Genomic DNA, 26,686 nt, shown 5'->3' on the forward strand with positions numbered 1-26,686 from the left:
TATCACCACCCCCATCCTCCCTTTGGGCTCAAGCTGAACCATCTTAGTGGTCACATGCGTCACCGACAAGACCACGCCAAGCCATTCTAATGAAATCTTGGGACATTTCAATGATCCCAGATATAATGCCAAGACATTCCTACCCTGTAGACGAACGACGTGTACGTAGGCCACTGCGATAAGCCAAAAAAAAAAAAAAAAAAAAAATTGGCAGCACGAAGCAAGGGAGGAAGCGGAACGGAATTGCACTTGGCAAGGGCTCGAGACGGTGGAATTCCGGCTCATTGGAACAATTTATATAGCCTTTTCGCACAAGAGAAGCATGGAGTTAATCAAGAAACATTCAGAGATATACTAGATATCCATCCAATTGTTCAAGATGCTTCGTACCTTAACCAGAGCATATCATGGTGCAGTGGGGACGTCGGTACGGTCGACTCCGGCGCTTTCGCCGCTCGGTAAGTAAGCTTATTTAGGAGAGTTATAGGAACCCTTGAATGAGTTAAAATTTAGCTAACGGGAGGCTTATTTCCACAGCCACTATCCCATACCTCCAAGCCCCAAGGCTTGACTCAGCCAATGACAAATTGCACGTTGGCAGAGTCCAACGCCACCTTCAAGACGCAGGCGTTTTAAAAATCAGCCTCAATTTTGACGACAATGACTCCCATTACTTAACAACTCTCATTCAAGGACTCCACAAATGGCACGGCCACGGACTACCCATCACCCATTCCGCCCACCGCGGTTGGTACTGGGATATCCGACCCAGCCAAACAGTCTTCCAATGTCCCGACCACCAAGCCAGATCAGAAACCATGAACGAGTTCCCCTGGCACACCGATTGCAGCTATGAAGCCTCCCCACCGCGGTTCTTCGCCCTACAAGTCCTCCACCCGGACCAATGTGGCGGCGGGACACTCTCCGTACTGAAAGTAGACAATCTACTCAAACTCCTCTCGGAGTCAACACGAGCTGCCCTACAGAAGAAAGACTACCTCATTACCGTGCCACCTGAGTTCCGGAAAACAGAAAGCAAGGATGAGTCTATCGTCGGTAGCTTGCTCGCTCCAGACCCGCAATCCGGGAGCCTGGCTCTTCGCTTCAGAGAGGATATCTTCACGCCCTTGACCGGTGAGGCTGGACTTGCGCTTGAAGAGCTCAAGTCTGTTCTCCTGGGTCCGAAGGCACAGTCGGAGGTTGTCCATCTCACGGCGGAAATGATGCCGAGGGGTTCTATCGTCATCATGGATAATAGGCGGTGGTTGCATGGACGGAATCAGGTGAAGGATCCTCGGAGACATCTGAAGCGTGTGAGATGGGATGCTAGGCCGTTTGGGCTTGATTAGAGTGGTTGTTGGTCTTTTTGGGGGGAGGGGACTTGATGATTGATGCTCTTGCATTTGGTTTATTTCTCTTCTTATATCTATTTCTATGCTTATCTTTTGTTTTTGCGTGTTTGTTACTCATGTGTGATTTTTTAGAAAGCCGTAATCGCTGTATTACGCAGGGTTATATGAGGTGAATGAGTGTGGAGTGAAATACATCTAGTTTTCGGTTTATTTCTTGTGGCTTGCTTATTTGAAAAGTACAAAGTATGAGGATCACCTCCAGGAGAGCAGTGTAGTAGACGCATAGTGCTGGCTCAAATAAAGTGTCCCAGTCCCACTGCCTCTGCTGCTTTCAGAGATTAACAGAGATTATGGTTGTGATATGTGTTCTATTTGGTATATCTAGATCAGCTGCAATTCTTTCTTGCCAATTGCTGTCCTGTATAAAGCCTTCAGGGAAACACTCAAGCAAGCAAAATAATAAAACAGCCTGACTCGTACAAAGGTTACAGCCCATCAGAAGTTTCACAAGTCAAGTTACTCATCAGTGTACCTCTGCTCTTCAGCATGTTCCTCGCTCTCAACGCGCGCCCTACCAGCTAGTCCATAATCCTTGATGCACAAAGTCAGCGCAAAAAAAAGCATGATCAAAATCGCGAACACAGTAAAGACAGATCGCAAGCCGTGCATATATGCATTGGAGATCAGTCCTTTGTCCTCGTCAGTGAGGTTGTAATCGTGCAAGGCGAAGGCGGAAGATGTGATCTTGGAAATGAGTTCTTCGCTGAATCGTCCTTTGAGATCATTGTGGAGGACGTTATTGAGGATTGCCCCGGAGACTACCCCTTTTGTTAGTCGTGAATAAGGTAAATGTTGGGAGAAACAGTACCTGTTACGCCGACAGATCCGCCCATGTCGCGGATGAAGTTGCGAAAGCCTGTGACTACGGCACGGTCGCTTTTATCGGACCCTGCGAGTAGACCGACCATTACTGTGGCTTGTGTTAGTCTGGTCTTGTTGTAGGGGATATGTGTATGTATACCAGGCTGAAAGGAACATCCCACCCCGATACCTTCGAAGATCCCTCCTAGTTCCAGAATCCACAGTGGCGTCTGCTGTGTATAGAAGGACTTGGCCGCTGCTGCGATCATCCACATGCCAACGCCGGTGCTGATTACGACCTTATACTTGCCTGTCCACGAGATTATGAGCCCACTTAGACCTGATGTTATGCCGTGCGCAATCACCATCGGCAGGATCAAAGAACCAGCTGTTCCCGGGCTCCAGCCGCGGACATTCTGGAAATACAGCGGGATATAGAAGAGATTTCCCCAGAATACCCAGCCGATCAGGATGTTAACGGCCAGAAGGATGTTCGTAGAGTAGTTGTATTTGAATAAGCGCACTTGGACAGTCAGCATACGAGGATGAATATACGTGAATGGATAGCATACTGGGCAAAAGCGGCAGTTTGACCCATCGCCACTCTCCGATCAGAAAGAGCCCGAAGAGCGCCGCTCCGAGCGCTAACATGGCAATAATTATAGGAGAGTTCCATGGAATAGCGGAGCCTCCTTGAGAAACAGGGACCTAAAGGTTGAATTAATGTCTGTGTAGCGGCGCAGTCATGTCGTGCTGTCGCACGTACCAGAATCAGCACAATAGCCATCATACTCGTCAAAACCCCGAACCAATCCACCCTCCGCAGCTTCGTCCAGACATTATCGGCCATATTAGACGGTGGGAACACAAGGCCAAAATATGTAGCGGCTGCCGCTGCCAACGGACAGACGAACCAAAATGCCCAGCGCCAGGAGGTTTTTTCCGTGAGCACGCCGCCCACGACCGGACCAAGCCCATTTCCTAGAGCCACCGCAACTCCCAAGATGCCAAAATAGTACCCGCGTTGCTCCAGGGTAGTGATATCAGAGATAGCAATTTGCACCAGCGCATTTATAGCCCCGGCACCTAGGCCACTAAACGCTCTAGTTGCATATAATTGTGCGGGTGTCTGGGAACATCCGGACAGCAGGTTGCCCAGCGCCATAATTGTCAATGCGCCTAGGAGACATGTCTTACGACCGAAGATGTCCGACAGCCGACCGTTGATCAACTGGATACTGGTGCTTGTTGTGAGGAAGCTAGCACTGACCCATGAGATGGATGAGCCGGTGTTTAGTCCCGCAGCGATAGCAGGTAATGAAGTCGATAGGGCAGTTTGATCCAGAAACGAGGTGAAATGGATCAGCGCCAAGGCAGGAAAGACAAAAAGAAGTTGTTTCCGCGGAAGAATGTGAGACTGGTGATCTTTGAGATCGCTGAGCAATGGTGTTTCTTCATTCGCTCTCTCGGCGTCGTTCCATTGAGAATTGGACGGAGGTGCCATTTCTGAACCCGGAATTTGGTCTACAAGTATAGGTCTGACGTTCACTGTATGTCTCGACGAAGCTTCATAGAGAGCGAAACTCACTGTTTTCTCCCTTTGTCATCGAAATTACGTGCTCGGCTTTTTTCTACTGCGCCAATCCCTTGCGGCTGAGAAATGGAACTGAGTAGTCGATATATGGAAAAGATCTTCGCCATCTTCCACCATCGGCCAGCCAGCCCATTCATGCATACCAACTACGGAGTGTTTAAAATAGCTTTTCCCTCGCAATGTCATGTCGGAGTCCGTGATATAGTGGATAATATCTCCGGAGTCTATCAATTGAGTTCAAGTGGCACGCATCGCCAAAAATATGCTAGTGTCGGGCTCTTGGCATTTTCTTCAGGATTGTATAATTGTTAGCGAGGCAGCAAGGGGTTCTCGCATGAGCAAGGGATTTAATGCATGATCTGAGCGCCAAATATTAATATAATTATCGGTAAGACAGAGACTTCTTTCGTTTTGTCCCCCACCCCCGCTGTCCCTTGACTCTTTTTCCCCCCCATTATGTCTTGGGCAGGTCTGACCACCTTATTCCTGGCTGTTTCTGGTGTCTATGGAAGTCGATTGGACATCAGTAGCTTCCAGGAGTGCAAGAGCAGACAAAATCTTTCGTCGACAACACTCCAGGATCTTTTGCAGACCGTCCCTGATGCTGACAGCATCCGCGAATCAGTTCGCTACTATACCAACGGGTCACATTTAGCAGGGCAGGGCCTTCAACAGGCGCAGTGGACTAAGGAGTTGTGGGATGCAATTGGCCTCCCTAACACCAGCGTGAAATCCTATAGCGCCAATCTAACATTTCCCAAGGAGCATCGAGTAGCGTTGCTTGACACGACACGCGAGGAAGATCCAGTCGTGTATGAAGCACCGTTGATTGAGGACAATCCCCCTAAAGCTGGCGATGGACAGCCGTCCTTTATTCCGGCTTTCTTCTCAGGTGCTGGGGTCGGAAATGTCACCGCACAGTACATATTCGCAAACTATGGAACGCAAGAGGATTACGATGACTTGGTGCGCGCGAATGTCAACATCACGGGGAAGATCGCAGTGGTCAAGTCCACGTATGAATCTGCTGTCTTGAAAAAATATAATCTGCCGTATCACCGCACAAAACAGGAAGCAGTCGCTACACAGATGGGTCTCGCGGCGATGCTGATCTATCCAGATCCTCAAATGGATGATGAAATTATCGTAGAAAATGGATATCAGCCGTTCCCAGATGGGCCAGCCCGGCCCCCATCTTTGATAGAGCGAGGATCTGTTGGTAAATTTAGTAGGTTTCCCTGGGATCCATATAAGCTTGCACTCGAATATCTAATTGCTCTAACAACTTGTATACAGCACCTAATGTGATTCCCGCTATGCCTATCTCGTATGCCGATGCGCTCCCTATTCTGAAAGCCCTCAAAGGTCATGGTCCCCTGGCAGCAGATTTCAATGACAGATGGCAAGGAGGCGGGCTCACCTCGCACGGCGTTACGTACAATGTCGGGCCTTCACCGGAGAATGTTGTCTTGAACGTGATTAATAACCCGCAAAATCTGGTCGGCTCTGTCCATGATGTGATTGGGACCATCCCGGGATGCGCCTTTCCAGAGGAGGTGATTATTCTTGGAAATCATCGTGACGCCTGGGGTCCTGGTGCTGGAGATGGAAACAGTGGGTCTGCGGCGCTGAATGAAGTGGCACGAAGTCTCGCAACGGCCCTTAAAAATGGTTGGCAGCCGTTACGGACAATCATCCTCGCCAGTTGGGAGGGAGAGGAGGTGGGCCAAATTGGGTCGCGCCCATGGATGAGTGAATACAAGTCCCAGATGAACAGTAGCCTTGCTGCATATTTAAATGTGGTTGTTGCGGGCGCAGGCACCAAGTTTCATGCTCAAGGGAGCCCGCTGTTGGCACAAGCGATGCACAATGCTACCGGCCAAGTTCAAGCACCTAGCAGTGAACAAACAGTCCTAGAGGCTTGGGGGGATGAGCTCGGTCTGGGTAGTGGCGGGGACGCAATGGTTTTTCTGGAATATGCATATTCCGTTGTGGACTTTGGCTTCTCGCGTGGGCCGAAAGATCCTATTTTCCCTTACCATTCACTATTCGACACGTATTCCTGGATGGAACAATACGGAGATCCCGGCTTTGCGCACCATGTGGCAACCACCAAAATCTGGTTACAGCTGGTGACATCTCTTGCAGATGAGGCGATTCTGCCCTACCGCGTCCACGGGTATGCGTCCGTCTTACAGGACGGCCTCGACTCACTCAGCTCAACAGCAAACCTGTCAGCACAACTTGATCTGACGTCGCTAAAGGCGGTGATCGATGATTTCGCGCAGGCTTCGGCGGTGTTTGACGCACATAGCGACTCGCTTGCCGACCAAGTGCAACAACAGCCTGTTGACGATAGCCTTCTTGCTCAGGTCCGGTCGGTCAATCACATATATACTAATTTTGAGCGTCTTCTCGGGGATCCAGATCTTCCGGGGGGTGATGCAAGCTACCATCTTATCATTGGCCCTGCCCCGTACTATTTCCAGACACAAGCTTTCCCTGGTCTAAGGACTGCCATTGCTGCTGGAAATTGGACCTTAGCTGCAGTAAGTGTTCACCCTGGGATCTGAAGTTGACCCCATGCTCACTATATTGTTTAGACATATCGGGATAAGATCGTAAATCAGCTCAGCAGAGCTGTCACTTTTCTTGAGTGATTTTTTGCCCTGAGAATTGTTTCCTACTAGCAGCCCCCACATTAATTGTTACTGATGTGGTTTCGGTGTAACATGTGACGGAGCAGGACCCTAATTCAATGTGTTAGGAATCTACCGTCTGACGCAAGCTTGCATTAGTTAGATCTTGATATTTTAGTCATCTCTGCATACACCGCGTTTCAATGCGTAACTCAAGTAATTCGTAATGGACTGCCTGATGCTGTAATCCACACCCTATGACTTTCTTCGCAAAATCTTGCCGTGTTCCGTGCATCCGTGTTCCCTTCTCTTTGAGTCCTCTGTCTCGGCAATGAGGTATACCTTTCAATCCCGTTCAGTGGAATTCTGACAAAACTCCCCACTGTTTACTCAGACCTGAGTCATGTGGGGTCAAACAAAGGCCTCCCATCAATGTGTGGAGGTCGGATCTGCTTGTGGAGGCGATCAGTTGGGTGTCTCCACTTGCCAACCTACCCTCCGGAAGAGAGGCTCGGCAACAGAAGGTCTCCCCGATTTGCCGAATTGTAGAGGACAGAGCTGATAGAGTGTACGTAGTATGTACACCATATGATACACTTGGCCTCAGAATGTGGTGGGTTCAACCATGCAATGTGATCCTTCTCGTGTTTTTCTGGGCGAGATGCGACCCCACCAGGGTCAATATATGAGGGCTGCCCTCCCCCCCGGGGATGTATAGTTCTTTTCACGGCGAGATCGCATCTATCTTTACACTGAGAATCACTCTCTGTTCCTTCAACCTAAGCCCGCATTAATTTACATTCAACATGGGCTCAGTAGGCAAACTCTCCGACCCCCAGGAATATCAGAAGATCTTCCATTGGGCGGAAACACAGAAAGACGGTGAAATTCCCTCCTTTTCCACCCGCCGGAATGACCCTTACGAGGTATGCGATGCTCATTAATCCCTCTGTTGTTATGAAAACCTAACACTCAATAACAGTATCAAGCTGGATTTGGTAACACGTACGCAATCAGTTCTTTTCACATGAGGGGTTCAAGCGGGCTAATGTGGGTGGGTTACATCAAACAGATTTATCTCCGAGGCTGTGCCCGGAACGATTCCCCACGGACAGAATAGTCCTCGAAATGTGCGCTTTGGCTTGTATGCAGAGCAAGTAACAGCCACTGCTTTTGTGGCCCCGAGGCATGCGAACAAGAAGGCGTGGCTCTACCGTGCTCGTCCGGCCGTTGCTCATCAAGGATTCGTATGTGGATTCGACTACACATTATATGAGGGCAAACCGGCGTCTCGTGCTAACCGCTGCCCCAACACAGAAAAACCTTCCAGACAACCCCGACACAGAGGCCACTTTCTTACCCCTGAACCCACGGGTTCACGTCTCCCCAACCCAGCTGGCATGGCATCCATTCGATATCCCCGCCAGCGAACCGGTGGACTTCGTTACCGGTCTGAAGACCGTCGCTGGATCTGGAGACCCCACTCTCCGAGAGGGGCTGGCAACTCACGTCTACACTGCAAACACTAGCATGACGCAAAAAGCCTTTGTAAACTCCGACGGTGAGATGCTCATCGTCCCCCAACAGGGAGCCTTGGACATCCAGACCGAATTTGGTCCACTTTTCGTCCAACCGGGCGAGATTGTCGTTATTCCACGCGGCATCCGCTTCCGTGTCGAGGTCCCCGATGGTCCTTCTCGCGGTTACATCCTCGAAGTCTGGGGTTCTTGCTATGAACTCCCCGAACTGGGTCCGCTGGGCGCCAACGGTCTAGCCAATTCGCGGGACTTCCTAGCCCCAGTAGCCAAGTATGAAATTCGCCAGGAGGCGTGGGAAGTCGTATACAAGCTCGGAGGCAAGTTCTTTGCCAGCACGCAGAACCACAGCCCATTTGACGTTGTGGCCTGGCACGGTAACTATGTACGTTCTTGTTCAACTATAACACCTTTCGTGCGATGACGCTAACGATCGCAAACAAGGTTCCCTACAAATACGATATGACGAAATTCGTCAACGTCGGCTCTATCTCAGTCGACCACATTGATCCCTCCATCTTCTGCGTTCTGACCGCAAAATCCCGGGACCCTACCGCCCCTCTTGCCGACTTCCTCATCTTCTCCCCCAGATGGGACGTCGCATCCAGTATGTATCCCCCCATCCGTCTTGACATGAAGACCTATTCTAACCGGAGATAGACACCTACCGTCCGCCATATTACCACCGCAATGCCGCCTCAGAGCTAATGGGTCTCATCTACGGCGACTACGGCGGCCGCTCCGACGCCTTCAAACCAGGAAGTATCTCCTTCGAATGTGGCAGTAAGTCTTTTCTTCCAATCCTCCCCGTATCTCTCATCCAAGAGAAAGAAAGACCCCTAACCTCAGAAATAAAAAAGTGGTCCCCCACGGCGTCGCCTACGAAGAATTCAAAGCCGCATGCGAGGCCCCACCACCGGTCATGCGCATCTCAGAGGCCTCCATCGCAATCATGTTCGAGTCTTCCCGGGCCTTCACCATCACCGACTACGCGTGGAACAGCGAGAAGCGGCACGAGCATGAGCCTGCCATGTGGGATAATCTGGTGGACAACTTCTCAAAGCACAAGGATGAGGTGGATGCGCTTTTGGCGAAGAAAGCGCAGGGTCTGAGGGTTTGAGTCGAGACGGAATATTGGTATGAGCTATGATGTAGCCATGTTTGTCTGTTTTATCGTGCTTGGTTAAGCGATTGTGCGTTTGTTTTTGGATATTGGTTATTGTCTGTAGAGGTGCATGAGTGTATAACAATACATGTATCTTTGAATGATGTGATGGTCAAGTTCTTGTCGAGCGTAGTGTGTGGTGTAGTTCTTTTGTTGGGGATCATGGAGATGGTTGAAGGAGGAGGCTGGTTTGGACATTTAAGGTATTTTAGTTGGGGGATTTATTATCCGGGAGGACTCTGCTCTTTTCGGGTTAGAGCTCAGCGTAGGTACTTTCTTGGCATTTCTTTGGTGCTGTGAGACCCTTGTTTTATAATATTTCTTAGTATAGAGTCCTGGATTTATGAGAGTTAATTTGGGTGGTATAAATAGTGCCTAGGTCACTAAAAGGCAGTATACATATATATATTCAGCATTTTTGTATTGCGATTATTATTGTTAGTCTGCATTTCCCTGACAGCCCACGCTATCGATTGGAGAAATCGAACGACTAAATAGATATTGACCGGCGCGATTAGCAAAGTTCACTAAAAAGCGATCAACGTTTGTAGTAACCGACACCTGCACCAGTTCCGGGGTTATATTAGCAGCCAGAATTTGAAAGCAGAATAATAAAAGGAATCACATGAGTCTGAATGGCTTCACCTGAGTGTCAACGATACACGTGACCATGTGTTATATACTCTACGATTGTGATATTGAGCCTTCGCCATGGAATTCATTGTTGTCCACCATTCGCGTTATTTCTAGAGGACAAATGTAATCAACAAATATACCCACTCCCCCCGTTCATAATGCGGGCGTATCTGGTAAAAGTTCTAGCATCAAACCATAACCACCTGTATCCAAGAAAGTTGCCCGGAAAAACCCCATTACTCTGATTAGACAGAGAGCCACCGCAAAACGCAGGATAAAATCAAAACTCTTGCGAATGTCTTTTTATTTTCATGAATGGTATCAACACGGCCCAGAAAACAGACATACAATTATCTAGGCAGACCGACGCGTCTGCAGTTCCAAATCCCAGGAGCCCTCTCGAAGGGTCGGAGAACCTCATCTTGCCAGAGGTGAGAAGTCTATCACTTTCAATCACAGGAAATAGTCGGGGGTCCGCCTCGAGACCATTGGCTCGCCTGCACGGGGGCAAGGATCGAATTGTAGGCTGTGGAACAATCAACGGTCAGTAACAGAAAACTCCCCCTCTCAAGAAGATGAAAGAGCCACATACAATGTATACTTCAAATGCTCATCAATCTCCATAATCGCGGCTTGGTTACCGCAGCGGTAGCAATAATTCGGCGCTGGAACGCATATTAGCTATGGCCCCGGGGGCGAAGCATCATGACCGGAGCACCTACCTGAGAAAATTGTGACTACGTTCCGATCCTGCGACCAATTATATCCCTCCATTACAAGCTGATGTGCTCGTGCAACCAGAGTCAAGCCGTTGTTATGATTAAATGCTTCCGAGATATCCTGCCCGAAGGTGTATCCAGCACCACGGGGCGAGATTCCCCAACCACATCGGTCGTCTGGGTCACTCCACAGCAGGTCGCACATCGGTCCCTCGTGGGGGACCTCCTGGATCCGATCCAGGGACCGAATGTTGTCAAGCGTGTCGATAGACGGACTCAGGCCGCCGTGGAGGCAGAAGATCTGGTTTTCGATGAGTGCGGTGAGGGGTAAGTAATCGAAAAGATCAGTGAAGTATTTCCAGACATTGGCATTGCCATATTTACGCAAGCACTCGTCGTAAAATCCATAAACTTGAGTAATCTGGCGGGACTCGTGGTTTCCACGGAGGATGGTGATACGCTGGGGGTAACGGATTTTAAGGCAAACAAGGAGGGTGACGGTCTCTACGGAGTAATAACCACGGTCGACATAGTCACCTAGTAAAGGCAAGGATCGTTAGAGGGACCCAACCAAAGACACCGACACGGGAACGTACCCATAAACAAATAGTTTGTGTCTGGATTCGGGCCTCCGATGCGGAACAGTTCCATTAGGTCATGAAACTGGCCGTGTATATCACCACACACAGTTACTGGGCATTTCTGTAATGGCTAAGTCAACATCCGACCGGTCGCGTTGCTCAGCTCGCGATAAAGGGAGGCAGTCAACACAATAGCACATACAACTGGCTGCACATTGGATTCTTCCTGCAACACCTCTCTTGCCTGTATCCCAAAATTAGTCACTCCCACAACCCGCACCAAAGTCTGTAAACCCTGGATAGCAACACACCCGATCACACAGCCTCCGCACATCCTCCTCCGCTAGTTGCTTGCAGCTCATCAAATTTTCAATCCATCCGTCCAGTGTCGGTATCGACCCAGGGTCAGACGTCGGCGACAGGCGGTGGGGCTCGGGAGACCGTGCGGTATCGATTTCCATATTGTTGTCCATTTAGAGTGATGCCAGACAACGCGTTAAGGGGTAGGACGCTCGGATGTTTGTGGGTGAGGAGGGGCGGAACACTGAGAGTGGGAGGGTCTCGTGAGGCTGGCGGTGAGGGTGACGTGTTAGAGGAAAATACAAGAAATTAAAGGAACAACAGAATTGGAAAATGAGAATATATTCTAATAGGACAAACACCGATTGCGACGGCGGTGGTTGTGTAGATGGGGATGAAGTTGATAATGGGGGTTGGAGGGGAAGGAGGAAGAGTGGAAGGGAGGTTTGGACTGAGGTTTGGTGCTGGCCGTGCAGGTTTGGTCGCTGCCTCTCTGCGCTCTGGTTGGTCCGTGCGCCACACTGCACTCAGGCCGCAAGCCACCAGCCACACCTCCCCCGGGATCTCCAAAGCATCGCCAACCCCGCCACACCTGGAAATCTCTACCTCTACTTGCTCAGAATTACGAAGTGGCCACAGATTTTGCACAACCGTGGGACTGAGATAGTGTTCAATTATCTGTACCATTAAAATACATAAGCCTTCGTTACAAAGTCATTACCGGAGGCAACTATGTCTCCCAATCTGTCATCATGTCGTAGAATCTGTTTCTGCCCGACTAAGTTAGACCGACAGCTACACGGAGCTTAACCGCGCGCTTAGATGATGTCACCGCCAAACCCAAACCCACCAAATCCTCCGCTCCCGCCGGCGCCACGTCCTCCGGGAGGACCGCGTCCTCGCCCGAAAGGCGCTCCAAATCCTGGCCCGACAGGATCATATCGGGCGCCAGGTGGCGCCTGCGGATCATATCCTCCCCCCTGCGGACCGCCAAACAGAGGATCATCAAAAGTTGGGTGCATACCTCCGCCTCCGCCTCCGCCAAGTCCTGGTCCAATGCCTCCTCTGAGAGGGTCATGAGGGCCTAGTCCAGGAGGATACAAATCTCGATCTCCGATATTGAGTGGGTTTCTGCCTCCCATACCGAGAGGATATCCGCGAGGCGGTCTCTGGATTTCGTACTCATCCTCGAATCCAGGTGGTGCAAAGTCTCCAGGAGGGGCCGGTCGCCGAGGCCCTGTCGCCAGGGGATCGTCAAATGGATACGGGCGCGCGGGCTGGGGGAGTTGATCATCTCGCAATGGGTCGCGCCGTGGGGGTCTCTCTTGTGGCTGTTCCCGTACGGACTGACTCGTGGCCTCATATCCCTCCTTGTATATTCCTGGAGCGAGCTTTTGGATCACATTTATCTTGAATAGCCCAATCAAATCGGTCAAGCGCGGTGTAGATATGAACACTTCCCTGACGGTGGCGTTTGACTCGGTTGATGATGAAACAGGCAAAGAGGACGCAGAAATAAAATCTTTGACTGGAATGTCAAAGGAAGTGGTTTTGTCATCACCTAGTGCTAGGGCGAAAACAAGGGCGTTATTTCCTATCCGGCTGACTTTGAGCAGATACTGCATCGAAGACTGCGAATGAGCGTAACGGAAGGAGAATGTATCGTTCGCATTCCATCCTGGCGGAAGAGATGGGCTCTCCGACGAACCTTCTGGTGGTTCCCAAATATTAGCAAGGAGCAGAGAAATCGAAGAAATTAACAGCGCATGAATAAACTAAAAACACAAACCTATCGTGTGTTCTTCACCAAGGCCCACAAGGCGAAAGTTCACAGCCAGCATACATGCATGGCCGATGAGAGCAACCGCTTCGTAAGGAGTCTTGAGACTGTACTCGATACTTCCGTCTCCCTGTAGAGCCTTCTGGGCAATATCCACAACATTCTCGGCCCGTAGGACATCGATATTTCCGGCCATATTGAGTATTCGTTGGTTCAAAGAATGTGGGAGCAGGTAGGTAGGTATATGAGGCAATGATGATGTGGGAAGGCTGAAGCGCCCTTGGCTTATCGGGAAACTCACGTGTTGATAGGCAGAACGTATGCGCCCGCGCTAAGCCGAAGGAAGTAAGGTCGATCTGTCACGGCGGGCCACAAGAGGTACTTTGGTATTTGTTCCCCGATCCAGACCATACATATACCCTTTACCAAGATCTGATTTGGTACGGATTGCTAGAGCTCTAATTCCTGATATAAATGGTAGAACAGACTGCTGAACTGTGTTCTTTCTCTATGCTGGCGGTTTCATGATCCATTCATCTTACCACAGGTGGAACACGAGTGGTCTGCTTGGAACCGAAACAGTGAGCCACCATGGAGCGATAACATGAAGTTATTTCGCTAGCATATCGCAAAGATGCTCAATACAAGCTGTGCATAAGCTTACCTAGCTCCGGTGGAACATGCCAATCGAGGAACTACCACCTTGACTACAACTAATATCAGATGCCCAGAAGAGTCAATTGATTGGCAGACCCACAAAATACCGGAAGGGGCAAAAAGGCCAGCATGTGATCTCAGCCTATCATGAACTCATCTGGTAACAGACTTTGCACGATACGATCCGTCGAAACTGTGTCCCAACTTATTTCACGAACTCCACTTGGCGAAGTATGCTCTGAGTGATGTCATCCAATCGCCTATCCTGGTAGATTGGTAGAAATGCCCCGGACCGGTACGTAACAGTGATTCTCTGTCGAAAGGATCAGCCTGACATAATACTACAACGTAGGGCCTGCATGCCTGACATGCAGGGAGAAGTGCCGAAAGTGCGATCGTGCGCGTCCCAATTGTCAGCGCTGCATATCGAAAGGTCTAGTATGTGGAGGGTATCCGGAGCAGTTCAGATTTTGTGGCATTGCTAGTCGAGGAAAATGGAAAGGAGCCCGGATACCGGTGAGCACCCAAAGACCTCGAAATGCGGCGGATAGAGCAAACATGGAGCAAGGTGTCCATCAGCAGCAAACTACGAATGCGGCTCCGACACCCCCGGAGGAAGCCTACCCGCCGCCACGCTCGGACAAACTCAATGCGGATACACAAGAGATATCCAACGAAATCGCAGAGATACTTAGACTGCCTGAAACCGAGACACTTCTCACTCATTGTAAGTGTAGTCGTTGTCCATGCATCCTTAACAAACATGATAATGACCTTCTAGATGACGAGTTTATATGTCCGCATCAGATCTCTGAGATTGGTAATGAGAGCGATAACCCGTACCGATTATATATTCTTCCGTTAGCCCGAAAGCAAATTGGCTTACTATACGCTGTACTTGGCTTTTCCGCTTCGCATCTCGGGCAGTTGACGGGGAATCAAACTATGCACGAAGCCACTGCAGTGGAATATCGCATGAAAGCTATACGGGCCCTCAGTGAAGAGATCCGCAGGAGTCAAGCATCAACTTTACTGGAAGACGAGCAAGATGCCGTTCTTGCCATCATTCAGATTCTATTACTTCATGATGTAAGTATGTGTGGTTGAGAGCAGAAAGCATCACCCTTCTATTATGAGGACCTGACCGTCGAATAAGATAGCCGAGTCTGGAATTTCGACTCATGGAATTCATATAACGGGAGCTATGTCTGTCTGCAAGCGATTATTGATTTCCGAGGGACTAAGTGGCCACCGTCGGCGGGCTGTATTCTTTCTCGGCAACCTTGCCTGGTAGGGTATCTGGACAGCCTACTGTTTCGATACGTGCTAATACTTTGAAGGCTCGATGTTATCCGCGCTTTTGCAGGGCCAGAACGACTCTGCTTCTCTCAAGATATCCGAGAACTGGTTGCATGTGCGAGTGAAAACACGTTCGAGATGGTAAACGGATGTCCTCGGGAAGTGTTTCTGATTATTGGTGGTATTCTGGAAAAGTCCAAAGAGCACACACTGGGGTGGCTCACATGGGATGAATATCAGATAGCCATGCTCGTGGCCAAACACAAGCTCTACTCATGGGATAGCAACGAGAAGATATATCCCAGCACTGACCCTCGTTGGCTGGCAGTAGCGGAGATTTTCCGGTTCGCATGCATACTACGCATCCTTCGTTTACTTGACGATTCCCGTCCGGCGAAAAGCCCGGAGATACAAGACTGTGTGGCCCGGATCTTAGATGCTACCGCCACCATATCTTCGGACTGTCCATTGATCGAACTACTCATTTTACCTCTTTTCATGGCGGGGGCAGACGCTCTTGCACCACATTCACAGTATTACATTCTATCCCGACTCAAAGAGATTGAAAGGAGATCTGAGATCCGCAACCCAGTGCCTCGAGACATTTTAGAGAAGGTATGGGCTGCTCGTGCTGCTCAAGCAACTGACGAAGATAGAAACATCTCCTGGACAAGCTTTGTAAGTTGTTGTCTACTGAAAATATTCACTTCCTCGAGACCCAACTAACGTTGCTAAGACTCACTGTCCTGGAATTACACGACAACATGACTATCTTATTATTTAAAACATAAATTAATTGTTATATGACCTAGGCAAATTGCTATTAAGAGCTTCCCGAAGTGAGAAGACATTGGAATTCTTTTGGAGGTCATGCGCGTCTCATCATAGTATACAAGGAAAGAGAACAAAAAACAATAGAAAAGAGAAAGGAGAAATACCAAGAACAAAGAAGAAGGAACATGAATATAAAGCCTAGAAGCTGTTGACTGAGGCCGTATACCCATGGCTAACACGTTTATCTCTCGTATAGTCCCAGTCGGGTGTTGAGGCTTTCATACCCTCAGCCTTGTGGTTAACGCAGGCGCAGTTTGGAAACAAACCTCCTCGCTAATTTTGAAGTTGAACTGTCCCTGCTGGGGCGCATCGATTTCTCTTCACGTAATCGGTGCAACATCGTCAATAAGCTCGCTATCACAACGGCTTCCTGCTCTTGCCCACCGCTTTCAGGGAGCAAGAGCACACCTTCGCTGAAGTCCGTAGGTAGCCACACGACAATGCCAACATGAATATAAATTGCGAGTATCTCAGGTTCTTCCAGATTGACCAATGTGTAGCGGAACAGGCTGTTTGGTCCTGGATGGACTTGCCATTGAACTAGTTTCCCAGGATTTTCTTTGTGATCTGGGAGACGCCAAGTGAAATAAGGGTGCGGAACCCTGTATTCTCCTCTCACACTTGGTTCGATGGGAAAAGATATCGTCATCGGACCACTGGCGCATTCGCGCTGATCGGCCACAAGGAAGAATTCGGGGCTACCAGACGAGGTAACTAGACTAGCAGGGTTAGCGTTGGCATTCTCTGAAATCCCTAGACAGCACCCACGCATTGGCTTTGATGTCATCGTTCTGGTTTAAGCTTCTGCGCCGAACTTGCAGCTCTACAACATCTTCTTCGTTTTTGCTGGCGTCGACCAAATATTCCACCCTCGCATTCATGTCGTTACCCCTTGGCTTATCCATATAACTCAATTTGACCGAGTGCAGATAGCTACCGAAAACCGTATCTTCAATGAAATCCCGATACCTCTCGGCAATATTATACAGAGGGAGATGGCAAGTCATTGAGTCGTGACGAGGAATGTATAGTGCTCGTGTGAAGTCCCGGGGTGGGGTGTAACGAGCATGACTCTCAAAGGTATCATGTGGTGGTCTGGAGACATTGACCAGTGCTGTGGTGCATGGAAAGGAATTTGATGATACTGTCAGCGATGGCACACACATGGTTATATGCAATCGTCGGGTGGTTGGTTCAAGGTATACGTTTAGGTCAAAGGTAGACCAGACGCCCCCCTGCTTTATATACCTTGGTTTCCTGGTGAGCCATCATGTAAGCCAGCGGAGTCTCTAGCAACAGGAAGCCCCATTATAGAAAATACGATGAACTCGTGAGAACGAAGGCCATATGAGGGTCACCGCCACATTTGCAAGATACTCATTTCAGTAGATAAATCAGCCAACGCCAAGAGCGCCAAGAGTTGCAGGGCTACAGACTAGTTCATTCCAGGTTAGATGGACTACAACGCTAAACTCCAACCGACGGCCTTACCTTCCTAATAGAGTAACAGCTTCAACCTGCATCCACTGCCAATTCGAGCAATTCTTCCAACCCCGAAAGCCCCCGAACGTTTTTGGATTCAAGGTGGCGGGGGCGGGGCAGGACTTGGAGTAGATTTTGCATAGTAGTATAAAAACAAGGATTTCCTTGTACATACGTTAGACAGATTCCAATTCTCATCACTAACGAATCTATACTCGGAATTACACACCGTCACAATGGCCACCTCTAAAGAATGGCAGAAGATGCTCAATGGCGAGCTATACTGGGCCTGGGACGAGGATCTACAGGCCAACCGCGAGCGATGCAAATTAGCATGTCAACGATTCAACGAAGCTGGACAAGTATCTAGACGGCGCAGGGTGGAATTATGGAGAGAGTATGTTTGTTTAATCTCCCATCCCCACTAGCAATAACTACTAATGACTATCTAGTATAATTGGAGATACCCGTTCTCTCCCACCACCTCTGGCGGATGCCAAAGAAGACGAAGACCAATTCAAAGACACAGACCCCGTGGTCGATCCCCCCATCTCCGTCGACCACGGTCTCAATTTCAAAGTTGGAAAGGGGACATTCCTCAACTTCAACCTGATCGTCCTGGATACCTGTCTTGTGACAATCGGGGAACGCGTGCTCTTCGGCCCGAATGTAAGTATCTATGGTGCCACGCATCCGATAGATCCTGCTGTGCGACGCGGACTCGAGGGCCCGGAGGCGGGTAAGGAGGTGCATATTGAGGATGATGTTTGGATTGGCGGCAGTGTGATTATTTTGGGGGGTGTTAGAATCGGACGGGGGAGTACCGTTGGTGCTGGGAGTGTTGTTACCAGGGTATGCTTTTCTCTTTCTTTTTCGCCATCGTTATGGTAGGTTGCTAACTTTCTCGCTAGGATGTGCCAGCTTTTCACTTCGCTGCTGGGAATCCGGCAAGGGTGATCAAGAAAATTGAGACGAGTATGGATCCGGAGCAACAGTCGAACCAATGATTGGAAAGAGGGGATTCTAAGCAGGAAATGGGTTTATGACTTACATCATATACATCGAGTAGAACTATGGGTATTGCGATACAGATAGAAACATTGTTTGCAATGTACTGGCGTGTTTCTCGGCTACCATTATGACCAAGGGAATGCCAACCGGTGACATTCTACGTGTCTCGTGTAGGCATGAAATAGGAAAATGCAGCCCTAGAAAGCCCAGATCGAACAACATAACAAAAGTTTATGGTATCTAAATCCTGAAGTACATATTTTACAACATCGCCTTGGGGAATTTCTTCATAGCCTGCCGCACGCCCAAATCGGCCAGAATCTCCTCAGTTCCACCCAGGATCGCGTCAAACTTGTACGTGCGATGGAACATTTCGATGACCTTACCCATACCGGTCTGGGTCAGACCACGACCACCAAAGATGTTCGTCGCTTGCTCAGCAATCTCCTGCGCGGCGCGGGTTGCGTGTGATTTGAGCAGACCGATGGGGCCACCCAGATGCGTCGCTTGTTCCTTGTAGGTCATGTTGCACATCTGGTAGGCGATGGATTCCAGCCAAGCTTGGTTGGATTCGCAGAGAGAGATCATTCGGGCGAGTCTGTTTAAAGTTAGCATTTCCATTCTTTTTGAAAAATGGGAATAGTAATTACTTTTGTCGCATAACAGGCTGTTCAATCAGCTTCTTGCCAAAGACAATACGCTGGTTGCACCATTTCATGCACTCCTCGACCACGGTCATGGCCATGCGGATCGTACCGCAGGCCATCATGAAACGCTCGTGGTTGAAGTTGCTCATGATGACAATGAAGCCCTTGTGTTCCTCGCCCAGCAGGTTCTCGACAGGAACTTTGACGTTCTCGAACTGAATGTATGCCGTACCGGCGGCGGTCGAGTAGGAGGTCTTGATCAGCTTAGTCTCGACGCCCTCACCGCGGGGGACCAAAATCACCGAGAAGCCCTTCTCGGTCCTGCAGCCCACAACGAAGTAGTCGGCGAACATGCCGTTGGTGATCCACTTCCTACAGAATTGTTAGCAATGTTGTGGCTCTGTAAATAGCAGGGATCGTACTTGGTGCCGTTGATGATGTAGTGCTTGCCATCGGGAGTCTTTGTCGCCGTGGTGCGCAGGCCAGCCACGTCACTACCGGCGAAAGCTTCAGTGATGGCAAGACACATCTTCTTTCTGCCCGACAGAACCTCGTCGGTGATCTGGTCGCGAAGAGGGACATTGCGCAGCCACTGCTGAACGGCAGTCAAACTAATAGCCATACCAGCCATGTTTCCGTCCGAGAAGCCTGCCAACCGTTAGTATATTAAGCAACACCTCTCCACGATAGTGATCGCCAAAGATCAAACCTACCTCTGGCATTTGCGCGACTCAGTTCCTGCGAAACAATCAAATCATGCAGATAGTCGAACTCCTTTCCATCAACAGCACCACCCAGCAATTTGCGACCATGCAAATGTTTTCCGGGACCCAAACGCATGGCCAAAATGCCAGCCTCCGCCATGCGATCGATCAACTCCTGACTGATATATGTGCCATCCTTCTCCTTCTCCTGCGCCTCGGGGTAGATATAACGATCGGTGAACTCGCGGATAGCGCGCTGCAACCGCCGATGGCTCTCCTTGTAGTAAGGGTTCTTGAAATCGGGACGCAACCAGAGGGGCTCGGCATAGGGGACTTCGCTGAGACTACCGGGTTCGCGGGGCGCAATGTCGGGGGTTTCGCCCTCTACGGTTCCGATGCAGAGGTCATCACGGTATTTCTCGAGGACTTCTTGACGGTGGAGGTTGTAGAATTCGGCGGTCGCATCTTGACCGGCGACTTGGTTGAGGACAACGCTACCGCCGGGGTGGGCGTCGAGGAAATCTGTGAGGTCATAGACTCGGTGGTCGATGATGCACCAGACAGAGTCTTCGGTGTTGTGTTTGGCGACCTCGGCGCGGGAGAATGTTTTCGACATGGTGATTCTGATTCTGATTTTCTTTTCTCACCCACCACGATGAAAGGAAGTTATTTCTGGGGGGGAGGGGGAGGACTAAAATTATTTTTGCGGGGAAAGATATGCCATTCTATAATAGTTTTATAGAGTGAAGATAATGTGCGCCAATCATGGGACCTTCATTACGGGGAGACGATTATACCGAGGCTTCTGCCCCTTGCGGTAAGCCGATTTACCGATCGGACGCCGAGTGCATGCGACACGATTGAATATTAAAACCACCTTTCAAGCGAGATCTACAACCGACGATTAGAATATCTCGATTCTGATTTGTCCTTATCCTTGTCCTATATGTACCTGATGGGCGATGTCCGGTGTGTGTTGTGCAAGAGTCTTTCACATCCCTCGTATATCCTGTTCGCGTGGTCCAGAACCATTTGTCTTGTGAAGAAATGGGCCTACCTCGGCTAAACCCGCAGAAGATGCTCCTCTTCAGGTTAAATTCCAAGGGGCAAACTGATCACTAATCTTAAGCTCCACTTGGAGCTAACAGTAAGTATTCATTCAGTACTCCGGACAGCGATCTCAGATCAACCCCCATCATGCCACGTCTCCATATCCAATCTTGTCTAGGGTCGAGACTATCATGCGCTGAATTCGCAGTCACCTGTCTTCGTCTCAACATTGAATATATCGACCCCGTATTAGAAGAAGTAATGCGTGTTGTTAACAACGAAAAAAAGAAAGAAAAAAAGAAAGAAAGAAAGAAAGAAAGAAAGAAAGAAAAGTTTGAATGAGCTAGCTTTCAAAGAATACAACGTAGCAATGCTGACGTTCCACCCGCAACTGGCCTGCCAACGCACGGTCTAGAGGTTTTTGATATGCGAGGTTGCTCGATTGGCTATATAATACTTCTTAATTTCATTGACAAGGCCCTGGATGGTTGGCACGGACGCCATCTCGTATTTTTACTTATCTGAAAGGTCATTTTCCAGTCCGGGTGAAGTTGGTGAGGGTGGTAGTAGACGATCGTATTTTGATGTCACGGGTGATGTCACATTTCTTCCTGTTGCGTTGGATCGTATTAAGAATTCTTAGAATCCAATCTAACTGTGCTTTATCTTATCATATCCTATTATTTATTTATTTATTTTTTTTTTTTTTAAATAAAAGTCCATTCGTGACTGCTGATATATTTGACATGAATTAAGCTAAACTAGATCAAGATTCTTATATCTATAGTAAATAAAGCTTATATCATTCTAAAGATTTGCCTAGTTTTAGTTGTGATATGAACTGTTCCTCTGCCACCCACTATCGCCTGTTCGCAGAGGGGCATCTCGTGCCTCAGCGTCTGTTTATGGGGCGCTTATGGTCACTGTCGATCTCATTGAATTTTACGCTTCCCACGGATACCTGCTCCCGTCGTTCCTCAGTTCTTCTTCGAATACCCTCACGGATGAATATGGCGGCAGCTTTATGAATCCCAGTCGCCCTTTTCTGGAGGTCGCATAGCTTACACGCGATGTCGTCGGTTCTAACGTGCCCAATTTCTTTCGCATTTGAGCCACCGACCTCAGGACAGTCGTGTTCACAGAATACTGTCTAGCAGCGACCGTGTACTCCACGCGCAAAGATCAAGGGCAGACCGGCGTTCCAGGCGCCCTTCGCTGCTGCTGTAAAGCGCGCATCCGGAGATAGATTGCTGGTTGGTTTCTGTGGGCATGATTAACAACACAGACCTTGTCGCGAAGCTTCTGGAAGAGGTAAACTTGGACGTGATCTTGGTTGTTCGTGTATTCCAGTGCGATACAGGACTGCGTTTCCATTCAGCACTAGTCTCGGACTAGCAGGCTGCGCAGTGATACCATATCCAGCATGTCGCAACCGTTTGGAAGTATAGATCAGTTGTATTAATACAATACATGATGACAGAACGATGTCGGGATTTGATACGGCGCCACTTGGCGGGTACGCCCTACGTTCGCGCCCTAGGTATTTAACTCCCCCCGTCCAATCTCAACGCCCTACTACGAGTACGTACTCTGGAGCTTAGCTTGCAAGTGTCCCGTGGTGGCGCTAGTACAGAGTGGGTTCGCTATGATCATTGCAGTGACCTTGACTTTAGTACATCTAACCTTTCCCTAGAATGCTGTGATCACGTAAGTCGCGAAACACGACCCAGACGCGAACATCGCAACGAACTTAGGACCTTAATGATCCCCAGGTATGAATGGGATCGAAGATCCGTTTCCTCGTCCTTTCCGCTCGTATGTGGCCAAAATAGTTGACGAACGGCGCATGGATGAGTCTCCGCGGTTGGTCTGCCTTTCATCCCACTTTTCGGCCTGAACTCACTCGAAAATCAAAAGTCAGCCTGCAAGATCTCCTTTCTCAATTAATTCACAGAATGATGTGTCAGCAAGCAACCTCGGCGAGGATTCTATTTCGCAGTCTTCCGGTTCCTGGTTTGGGCAGAATGCGACCGTTCAGCAATCCCTCGGTGGCAATGTGGATGCATTGCCTCTAACTAGTCAACAGTCAGCTGCTTGGCAAGGCACTTCAATTTACAACCAGAGCAACAGCGCAGAGGTGTTAATTACGGACAATAAGAGTCGCGATCATCAGCAAGGTATCACGGCTAGCCATGCACCAGGACATGAGTTCGGCGATTCATCATATAACAACATCGACACAGATCTAAATATTCCTACCGTAGGTGATAGTCAGTTCCATGCGAACCCACTCTTCCATACCGTGCATCAGAGCTTGAGTCTGCCTCAACAAACGTCGCTTCCACGCCGGAGAAGTCGCTATCGTTTCCAGAGGGAAGGACGAGAAACCAGGCCGATTCAAATTCCTGCCTCAGAGCCATCCCCTGATCCCTTACAAAGATGGCGCTATAGCCCACCCGATCAGGAAGCGGCTCCTATTGCCGCCATAGTACGCGCGCTGAAGGATCCAAATGGTCAGCTCTCGCATTCAGATAACCCGGCGTATGAAAGTGCTTCCGTCGGTCGTGCCCGAAAGTCACGCTCTATTGCCAGTTCCAACACTAGCAGCCTATCTTCGGGGACCTCACACGAATCCGGTCGGTTGGAACAATCTACAAACTCCGTCAATCGAGGTCCAATGGCGCAAGCGCGGGGTCGGCGGAGGGGTCGTATTAAGAGGCCGTTTGGTGAAAAACCTCGTATTTTTGCCTGTACCTTTTGCTGCGACTCTTTCAGGAGTAAATACGATTGGGCTCGCCATGAAAAGTCTCTCCATCTCAATTTAGAGACCTGGACCTGTGCCCCAAGAGACGGGTTGGGACTGTCCACGGCGGGAGAGCCGCAATGCGCCTACTGTGGTTTCCCAGCTCCGACACCGCAGCATCTTGATGAACATAACCATAATGCATGCGCTGGAGAGTCACGCGTATTCGCCCGCAAGGATCATCTAGTGCAGCATCTCCGCGCGTTGCATCGACTCAAAGAGATCCCCCCACTCGACAGATGGCGCCAAGAGACGTCCTCTTTCACTTGCCGCTGCGGCTTCTGTAACCATCGATTGGATAGCTGGAAAGAAAGAGTCGACCATTTGGCAGGGCACTTCCGAAAGGGCTTCGCAATGCGAGACTGGCAAGGCGAGCACGAATTTCCACCATCAATTGCAGCTTTGGCCCAGAACTGTATACCGCCATACCTCATTGGAGATGAATCACGATCGCAACAGCCATTTTCGGCCTCCTCGGCCAGTACTCGAGATCACTATGAGCAAATTACATCCCATACGAATAGTCTCAGTCAAGCTTTGGGGCCCGTAGCTGGAGCCTCTACCCGCTCACCGGCTGAGGACGAACCTCGGGAGAGCTCACCACCGCGAACATTCTCTGACATTCTCGCTCGGCACCTCGCTCAATTTGCTCGGGTGCATATGCAACAGGGGATAACTCCCACAGACGAAATGTTTCAATTGGAGGCCCGACGGGTTATATATGACTGCGAGGATGCTTGGAACCAAACGATAGCCGATAACCCCAATTGGATGGATAACTTTCGGCGGCAACTTCCCGAGAATGCGAGACCTGGAGAGTAGAGTTTTTGAAAAAAAGAAACTCATTTTTCAGTCGGCCTCTACCTAAAGAAACTCTTGTCACATCGGTATCGGCCAATACACGTTTTCTCTACACATTGATAGACATCCTGGGTATGAGCGGACAGAACTTCGCTTTCTATTAGATTCACTAACTTATCATCATCAGTCCATGATTGGAAATTGCATTATTCGATGAGATTACTTGTGCAGTCTTGAAACTGTCGTTCTTCGCTTCTGGAATTAGTGTCTGACAGTTTGACGTGTCCTCTGATATTGATGAAACATCTCTTCTGGACTCAGTATGCGGGAAGCATAATTCCAATAATAATTATATTGTTCTTCTTGGAGCTTGCTTTAATAACCATTTGTTACATCTCGCAAAAACGATCATCTGCTTCTAACATTGATTCGCGGTCAAAATTCTATACCACGTGCCAAAGAGTGATTCAGTACCAGAAAACAATATTGCGAATGACATCCCTGATGCCTATGTTCTTGTCCGTCCTAGGCTAAAAGCGCGACCGAATATCCTGGCAAAACGGGAGGATAAATAGCCTCCTGGGAACGATCGTTCTGCTTTCTTTGTGTCCATTCCCCAATAGCCTTGGTAAGGATGTCCACTTCATCCTGCGCGGCGAGGTTCACTGGGAGGAGATTGTTCCCCATCTGTCTTATCTGGATGCATGCTGCCACGGCCGTCAAGCCAAAGTCATACTGATTAATGATTGGTGTGAGGGCAGCCGCCGTCTTTCTAGCGAGAATCTGAGAACACAGAAATGGCTCCTGGCATAGAGGACGAGCAAGCCCCACCCCGTCAATGGTGTGGAGGGCCTTGACCATTCCTTCGGCAGATCGGAATCCACCCGTCAAATAAGACTTCGTCTTGGAAAGACCGGAGACGATCTGCTGGGCAAAGTCCAGGAAAAACTATAATGTTTATTAGCAGATGTGAGTTTCATTCGGCGGGAGAAAGAGAGCGAAAACATACTGCTTCCCGTCGCTTAGTAGACTCCCGCTTAGTATCGTTATTCATTTGCCAGTTCTCATAAGTTCCGCCTGAAAGCTCGACGAAGTCAAATTTGTGAGCCTCTAGGGAGGCGCAAAGCTCTCGAGCCTCTTCAGGTTGGAAGCCCTTGGCTTGGAATTCTACACTATTGACCTTAATTCCCACGATGAAGCTAGGTCGCACCCGCCTAGCGACCGCATCACGAATTTCGAGAATCAAGCGCATTCGATTAGCAAGGCTACCCCCGTATTGGTCGGTTCTGAAATTGGTGGTTTCCGACAGAAATTGACTGAGAAGGTAGCCGTGAGCAGCGTGAAGTTGGATGCCGTCAAAGCCTGCCTTATCCAGGAACTCAGCTGCGTGGGCGAACCCGTCAATCACTTCCTGAATATCTTTCTCGGTCGCTGGACGAGGCTTGCCGTAGCGGTTGCCTAGAATTTCGCCTTCTAGTTGGATATCACTGGCGCTGATTGGGTTGGGCTGCAGATGGTAGGGTGTCTGGCGCCCAGGGTGGGAGACCTTCAAATGTGATTAGTATAATGTGGAACTTCATGGACGGAATCTGGAGGAGAAGAAGCTAGAGAAATACCTGAGCGACGAGAAGCGATCCATGGGCTTTGGAACCTTCGGCGAGCTTTTTGAACTGTTCGAAACGCTCGCCAGTGAACGGGGCATCGCCGGGAATGATGAGATTGCCCTCTGTCTCCAATTGCTGGGGGTCGATCATGACATTTCCAGTAAGGATCATGCCAATATCCCCCTTGCCCCAGACATGGTATGCCTTGACCAGCTCATCTGAAGGGATTCCACGAGCCGACAGATCGTCTTCTGACCAAGTAGACAGACGTTCGCTCATGGCAGCCTTTAGGAATCGGTTAGTGGCCCATCGACGGGAGAAGGGAAATTCAAGTCGCTCTCCCAGGGGTGCGAGATCAACGGGAGCTCCAACACGGGACATGGTTATTGTTGTTGTGAATTGAGAAATACGGGAAATAACGTGTTGGTCTTTGATCAGAGATATGTCCGAATAAGGAATTGATTGTAATGTTTGAAGGATAGACAGAAACATTTTTGCAATCATGTTGGGGTTTATATAGTATAGCTGATGGAGGAGGATCTACATCAGCATTCAATTGACGCCTCCCATTTGCAACAGCATCCAGGAGTTAGTAATAATCATGGAGTTGACCCAGATTAAACTTCAAATCC

The 26,686-nt window shown here is 49.4% G+C and overlaps 12 protein-coding genes across 12 annotated transcripts; 6 read left to right on the forward strand and 6 right to left on the reverse strand.

Annotated features, from left to right (window-relative positions):
* Window positions 1-379: 379 nt before the first annotated feature.
* On the forward strand, window positions 380-1,349 carry BDV27DRAFT_152531 (uncharacterized protein; the record flags this gene model as incomplete). Its single annotated transcript, XM_032071576.1, has 2 exons — window positions 380-458; window positions 538-1,349. 2 exons carry the CDS (start codon window positions 380-382, stop codon window positions 1,347-1,349), a joined length of 891 nt encoding a protein of 296 aa, XP_031933204.1.
* A 519-nt stretch (window positions 1,350-1,868) lies between these two features.
* On the reverse strand, window positions 1,869-3,717 carry BDV27DRAFT_152532 (major facilitator superfamily domain-containing protein; the record flags this gene model as incomplete). Its single annotated transcript, XM_032071577.1, has 5 exons — window positions 1,869-2,170; window positions 2,221-2,322; window positions 2,374-2,736; window positions 2,786-2,921; window positions 2,980-3,717. 5 exons carry the CDS (start codon window positions 3,715-3,717, stop codon window positions 1,869-1,871), a joined length of 1,641 nt encoding a protein of 546 aa, XP_031933205.1.
* A 546-nt stretch (window positions 3,718-4,263) lies between these two features.
* Window positions 4,264-6,467, forward strand: BDV27DRAFT_140790 (uncharacterized protein; the record flags this gene model as incomplete). The annotated part of the gene is made up of 3 exons (XM_032069723.1): window positions 4,264-5,035; window positions 5,104-6,356; window positions 6,411-6,467. 3 exons carry the CDS (start codon window positions 4,264-4,266, stop codon window positions 6,465-6,467), a joined length of 2,082 nt encoding a protein of 693 aa, XP_031933206.1.
* A 646-nt stretch (window positions 6,468-7,113) lies between these two features.
* On the forward strand, window positions 7,114-9,304 carry BDV27DRAFT_120057 (putative homogentisate 1,2-dioxygenase). Its single transcript, XM_032065014.1, has 7 exons — window positions 7,114-7,372; window positions 7,429-7,451; window positions 7,519-7,693; window positions 7,764-8,366; window positions 8,426-8,588; window positions 8,642-8,764; window positions 8,842-9,304. The coding sequence occupies exons 1-7, from the start codon at window positions 7,253-7,255 to the stop codon at window positions 9,099-9,101; spliced, it is 1,467 nt and encodes a 488-aa protein (XP_031933207.1). The 5' UTR covers window positions 7,114-7,252; the 3' UTR covers window positions 9,102-9,304.
* A 547-nt stretch (window positions 9,305-9,851) lies between these two features.
* BDV27DRAFT_120061 (serine/threonine-protein phosphatase) lies at window positions 9,852-11,821 on the reverse strand. The gene is made up of 6 exons (XM_032065015.1): window positions 11,394-11,821; window positions 11,285-11,326; window positions 11,098-11,203; window positions 10,505-11,038; window positions 10,375-10,447; window positions 9,852-10,308 (listed from the first exon to the last, which is right to left on the reverse strand). Exons 1-6 carry the CDS (start codon window positions 11,553-11,555, stop codon window positions 10,236-10,238), a joined length of 990 nt encoding a protein of 329 aa, XP_031933208.1. The 5' UTR covers window positions 11,556-11,821; the 3' UTR covers window positions 9,852-10,235.
* Window positions 11,822-12,027: 206 nt separating this feature from the next.
* BDV27DRAFT_98170 (proteasome inhibitor PI31 family protein) lies at window positions 12,028-13,403 on the reverse strand. The gene is made up of 2 exons (XM_032078119.1): window positions 13,172-13,403; window positions 12,028-13,090 (listed from the first exon to the last, which is right to left on the reverse strand). The coding sequence occupies exons 1-2, from the start codon at window positions 13,356-13,358 to the stop codon at window positions 12,201-12,203; spliced, it is 1,077 nt and encodes a 358-aa protein (XP_031933209.1). The 5' UTR covers window positions 13,359-13,403; the 3' UTR covers window positions 12,028-12,200.
* Window positions 13,404-14,026: 623 nt separating this feature from the next.
* BDV27DRAFT_98180 (uncharacterized protein) lies at window positions 14,027-16,046 on the forward strand. Its single transcript, XM_032078120.1, has 6 exons — window positions 14,027-14,114; window positions 14,172-14,546; window positions 14,601-14,908; window positions 14,976-15,109; window positions 15,160-15,796; window positions 15,855-16,046. Exons 1-6 carry the CDS (start codon window positions 14,102-14,104, stop codon window positions 15,900-15,902), a joined length of 1,515 nt encoding a protein of 504 aa, XP_031933210.1. The 5' UTR covers window positions 14,027-14,101; the 3' UTR covers window positions 15,903-16,046.
* Window positions 15,855-17,290, reverse strand: BDV27DRAFT_98182 (uncharacterized protein). The gene is made up of 2 exons (XM_032078121.1): window positions 16,721-17,290; window positions 15,855-16,671 (listed from the first exon to the last, which is right to left on the reverse strand). The coding sequence occupies exons 1-2, from the start codon at window positions 17,116-17,118 to the stop codon at window positions 16,191-16,193; spliced, it is 879 nt and encodes a 292-aa protein (XP_031933211.1). The 5' UTR covers window positions 17,119-17,290; the 3' UTR covers window positions 15,855-16,190.
* Window positions 17,291-17,638: 348 nt separating this feature from the next.
* Window positions 17,639-18,590, forward strand: BDV27DRAFT_120066 (sugar O-acetyltransferase). Its single transcript, XM_032065016.1, has 3 exons — window positions 17,639-17,831; window positions 17,887-18,286; window positions 18,346-18,590. The coding sequence occupies exons 1-3, from the start codon at window positions 17,671-17,673 to the stop codon at window positions 18,439-18,441; spliced, it is 657 nt and encodes a 218-aa protein (XP_031933212.1). The 5' UTR covers window positions 17,639-17,670; the 3' UTR covers window positions 18,442-18,590.
* Window positions 18,591-18,629: 39 nt separating this feature from the next.
* Window positions 18,630-20,613, reverse strand: BDV27DRAFT_98199 (acyl-CoA dehydrogenase family protein). Its single transcript, XM_032078122.1, has 4 exons — window positions 19,806-20,613; window positions 19,515-19,740; window positions 19,096-19,464; window positions 18,630-19,043 (listed from the first exon to the last, which is right to left on the reverse strand). The coding sequence occupies exons 1-4, from the start codon at window positions 20,410-20,412 to the stop codon at window positions 18,707-18,709; spliced, it is 1,539 nt and encodes a 512-aa protein (XP_031933213.1). The 5' UTR covers window positions 20,413-20,613; the 3' UTR covers window positions 18,630-18,706.
* A 1,753-nt stretch (window positions 20,614-22,366) lies between these two features.
* Window positions 22,367-25,167, forward strand: BDV27DRAFT_120070 (DNA-binding domain-containing protein). The gene is made up of 5 exons (XM_032065017.1): window positions 22,367-22,480; window positions 22,540-22,553; window positions 22,619-22,709; window positions 22,764-24,582; window positions 24,638-25,167. Exons 3-4 carry the CDS (start codon window positions 22,621-22,623, stop codon window positions 24,469-24,471), a joined length of 1,797 nt encoding a protein of 598 aa, XP_031933214.1. The 5' UTR covers window positions 22,367-22,480; window positions 22,540-22,553; window positions 22,619-22,620; the 3' UTR covers window positions 24,472-24,582; window positions 24,638-25,167.
* BDV27DRAFT_152542 (NADH:flavin oxidoreductase/NADH oxidase family protein) lies at window positions 24,976-26,435 on the reverse strand (the record flags this gene model as incomplete). The annotated part of the gene is made up of 3 exons (XM_032071578.1): window positions 24,976-25,398; window positions 25,460-25,996; window positions 26,067-26,435. 3 exons carry the CDS (start codon window positions 26,433-26,435, stop codon window positions 24,976-24,978), a joined length of 1,329 nt encoding a protein of 442 aa, XP_031933215.1.
* Between the last annotated feature and the right edge of the window lie 251 nt (window positions 26,436-26,686).

The sequence above is a fragment of the Aspergillus caelatus genome (genome assembly GCF_009193585.1).
Source record: "Aspergillus caelatus strain CBS 763.97 unplaced genomic scaffold BDV27scaffold_6, whole genome shotgun sequence".
Lineage (NCBI taxonomy): Eukaryota > Fungi > Ascomycota > Eurotiomycetes > Eurotiales > Aspergillaceae > Aspergillus > Aspergillus caelatus.

Bases quoted from the DNA above. Each gene is read 5' to 3' on its own strand.
- BDV27DRAFT_98180 (XM_032078120.1), top strand. The intron at 14,909-14,975 runs GTAAGTATGTGT...CCGTCGAATAAG, and splicing joins AGATTCTATTACTTCATGAT to ATAGCCGAGTCTGGAATTTC. The intron at 15,797-15,854 runs GTAAGTTGTTGT...AACGTTGCTAAG, and splicing joins ACATCTCCTGGACAAGCTTT to ACTCACTGTCCTGGAATTAC.
- BDV27DRAFT_120070 (XM_032065017.1), top strand. From the start codon at position 22,621: ATGAATGGGATCGAAGATCCGTTTCCTCGTCCTTTCCGCTCGTATGTG. The intron at 22,710-22,763 runs GTTGGTCTGCCT...GAAAATCAAAAG, and splicing joins CGCATGGATGAGTCTCCGCG to TCAGCCTGCAAGATCTCCTT.
- BDV27DRAFT_98182 (XM_032078121.1), bottom strand. From the start codon at position 17,118: ATGTGTGTGCCATCGCTGACAGTATCATCAAATTCCTTTCCATGCACC. The intron at 16,672-16,720 runs GTGGGTGCTGTC...TAACCCTGCTAG, and splicing joins GATGACATCAAAGCCAATGC to TCTAGTTACCTCGTCTGGTA.
- BDV27DRAFT_120057 (XM_032065014.1), top strand. From the start codon at position 7,253: ATGGGCTCAGTAGGCAAACTCTCCGACCCCCAGGAATATCAGAAGATC. The intron at 7,373-7,428 runs GTATGCGATGCT...ACTCAATAACAG, and splicing joins GCCGGAATGACCCTTACGAG to TATCAAGCTGGATTTGGTAA. The intron at 7,452-7,518 runs GTACGCAATCAG...TACATCAAACAG, and splicing joins CAAGCTGGATTTGGTAACAC to ATTTATCTCCGAGGCTGTGC.
- BDV27DRAFT_120061 (XM_032065015.1), bottom strand. From the start codon at position 11,555: ATGGACAACAATATGGAAATCGATACCGCACGGTCTCCCGAGCCCCAC. The intron at 11,204-11,284 runs GTATGTGCTATT...TAGCCATTACAG, and splicing joins AATCCAATGTGCAGCCAGTT to AAATGCCCAGTAACTGTGTG. The intron at 11,039-11,097 runs GTACGTTCCCGT...TGCCTTTACTAG, and splicing joins CACAAACTATTTGTTTATGG to GTGACTATGTCGACCGTGGT.
- BDV27DRAFT_98199 (XM_032078122.1), bottom strand. From the start codon at position 20,412: ATGTCGAAAACATTCTCCCGCGCCGAGGTCGCCAAACACAACACCGAA. The intron at 19,741-19,805 runs GTAGGTTTGATC...AACGGTTGGCAG, and splicing joins GAGTCGCGCAAATGCCAGAG to GCTTCTCGGACGGAAACATG. The intron at 19,044-19,095 runs GTAATTACTATT...AACTTTAAACAG, and splicing joins CAGCCTGTTATGCGACAAAA to ACTCGCCCGAATGATCTCTC.
- BDV27DRAFT_120066 (XM_032065016.1), top strand. From the start codon at position 17,671: ATGGCCACCTCTAAAGAATGGCAGAAGATGCTCAATGGCGAGCTATAC. The intron at 17,832-17,886 runs GTATGTTTGTTT...ATGACTATCTAG, and splicing joins AGGGTGGAATTATGGAGAGA to TATAATTGGAGATACCCGTT. The intron at 18,287-18,345 runs GTATGCTTTTCT...CTTTCTCGCTAG, and splicing joins CTGGGAGTGTTGTTACCAGG to GATGTGCCAGCTTTTCACTT.
- BDV27DRAFT_98170 (XM_032078119.1), bottom strand. From the start codon at position 13,358: ATGGCCGGAAATATCGATGTCCTACGGGCCGAGAATGTTGTGGATATT. The intron at 13,091-13,171 runs GTTTGTGTTTTT...AACCACCAGAAG, and splicing joins TGGTGAAGAACACACGATAG to GTTCGTCGGAGAGCCCATCT.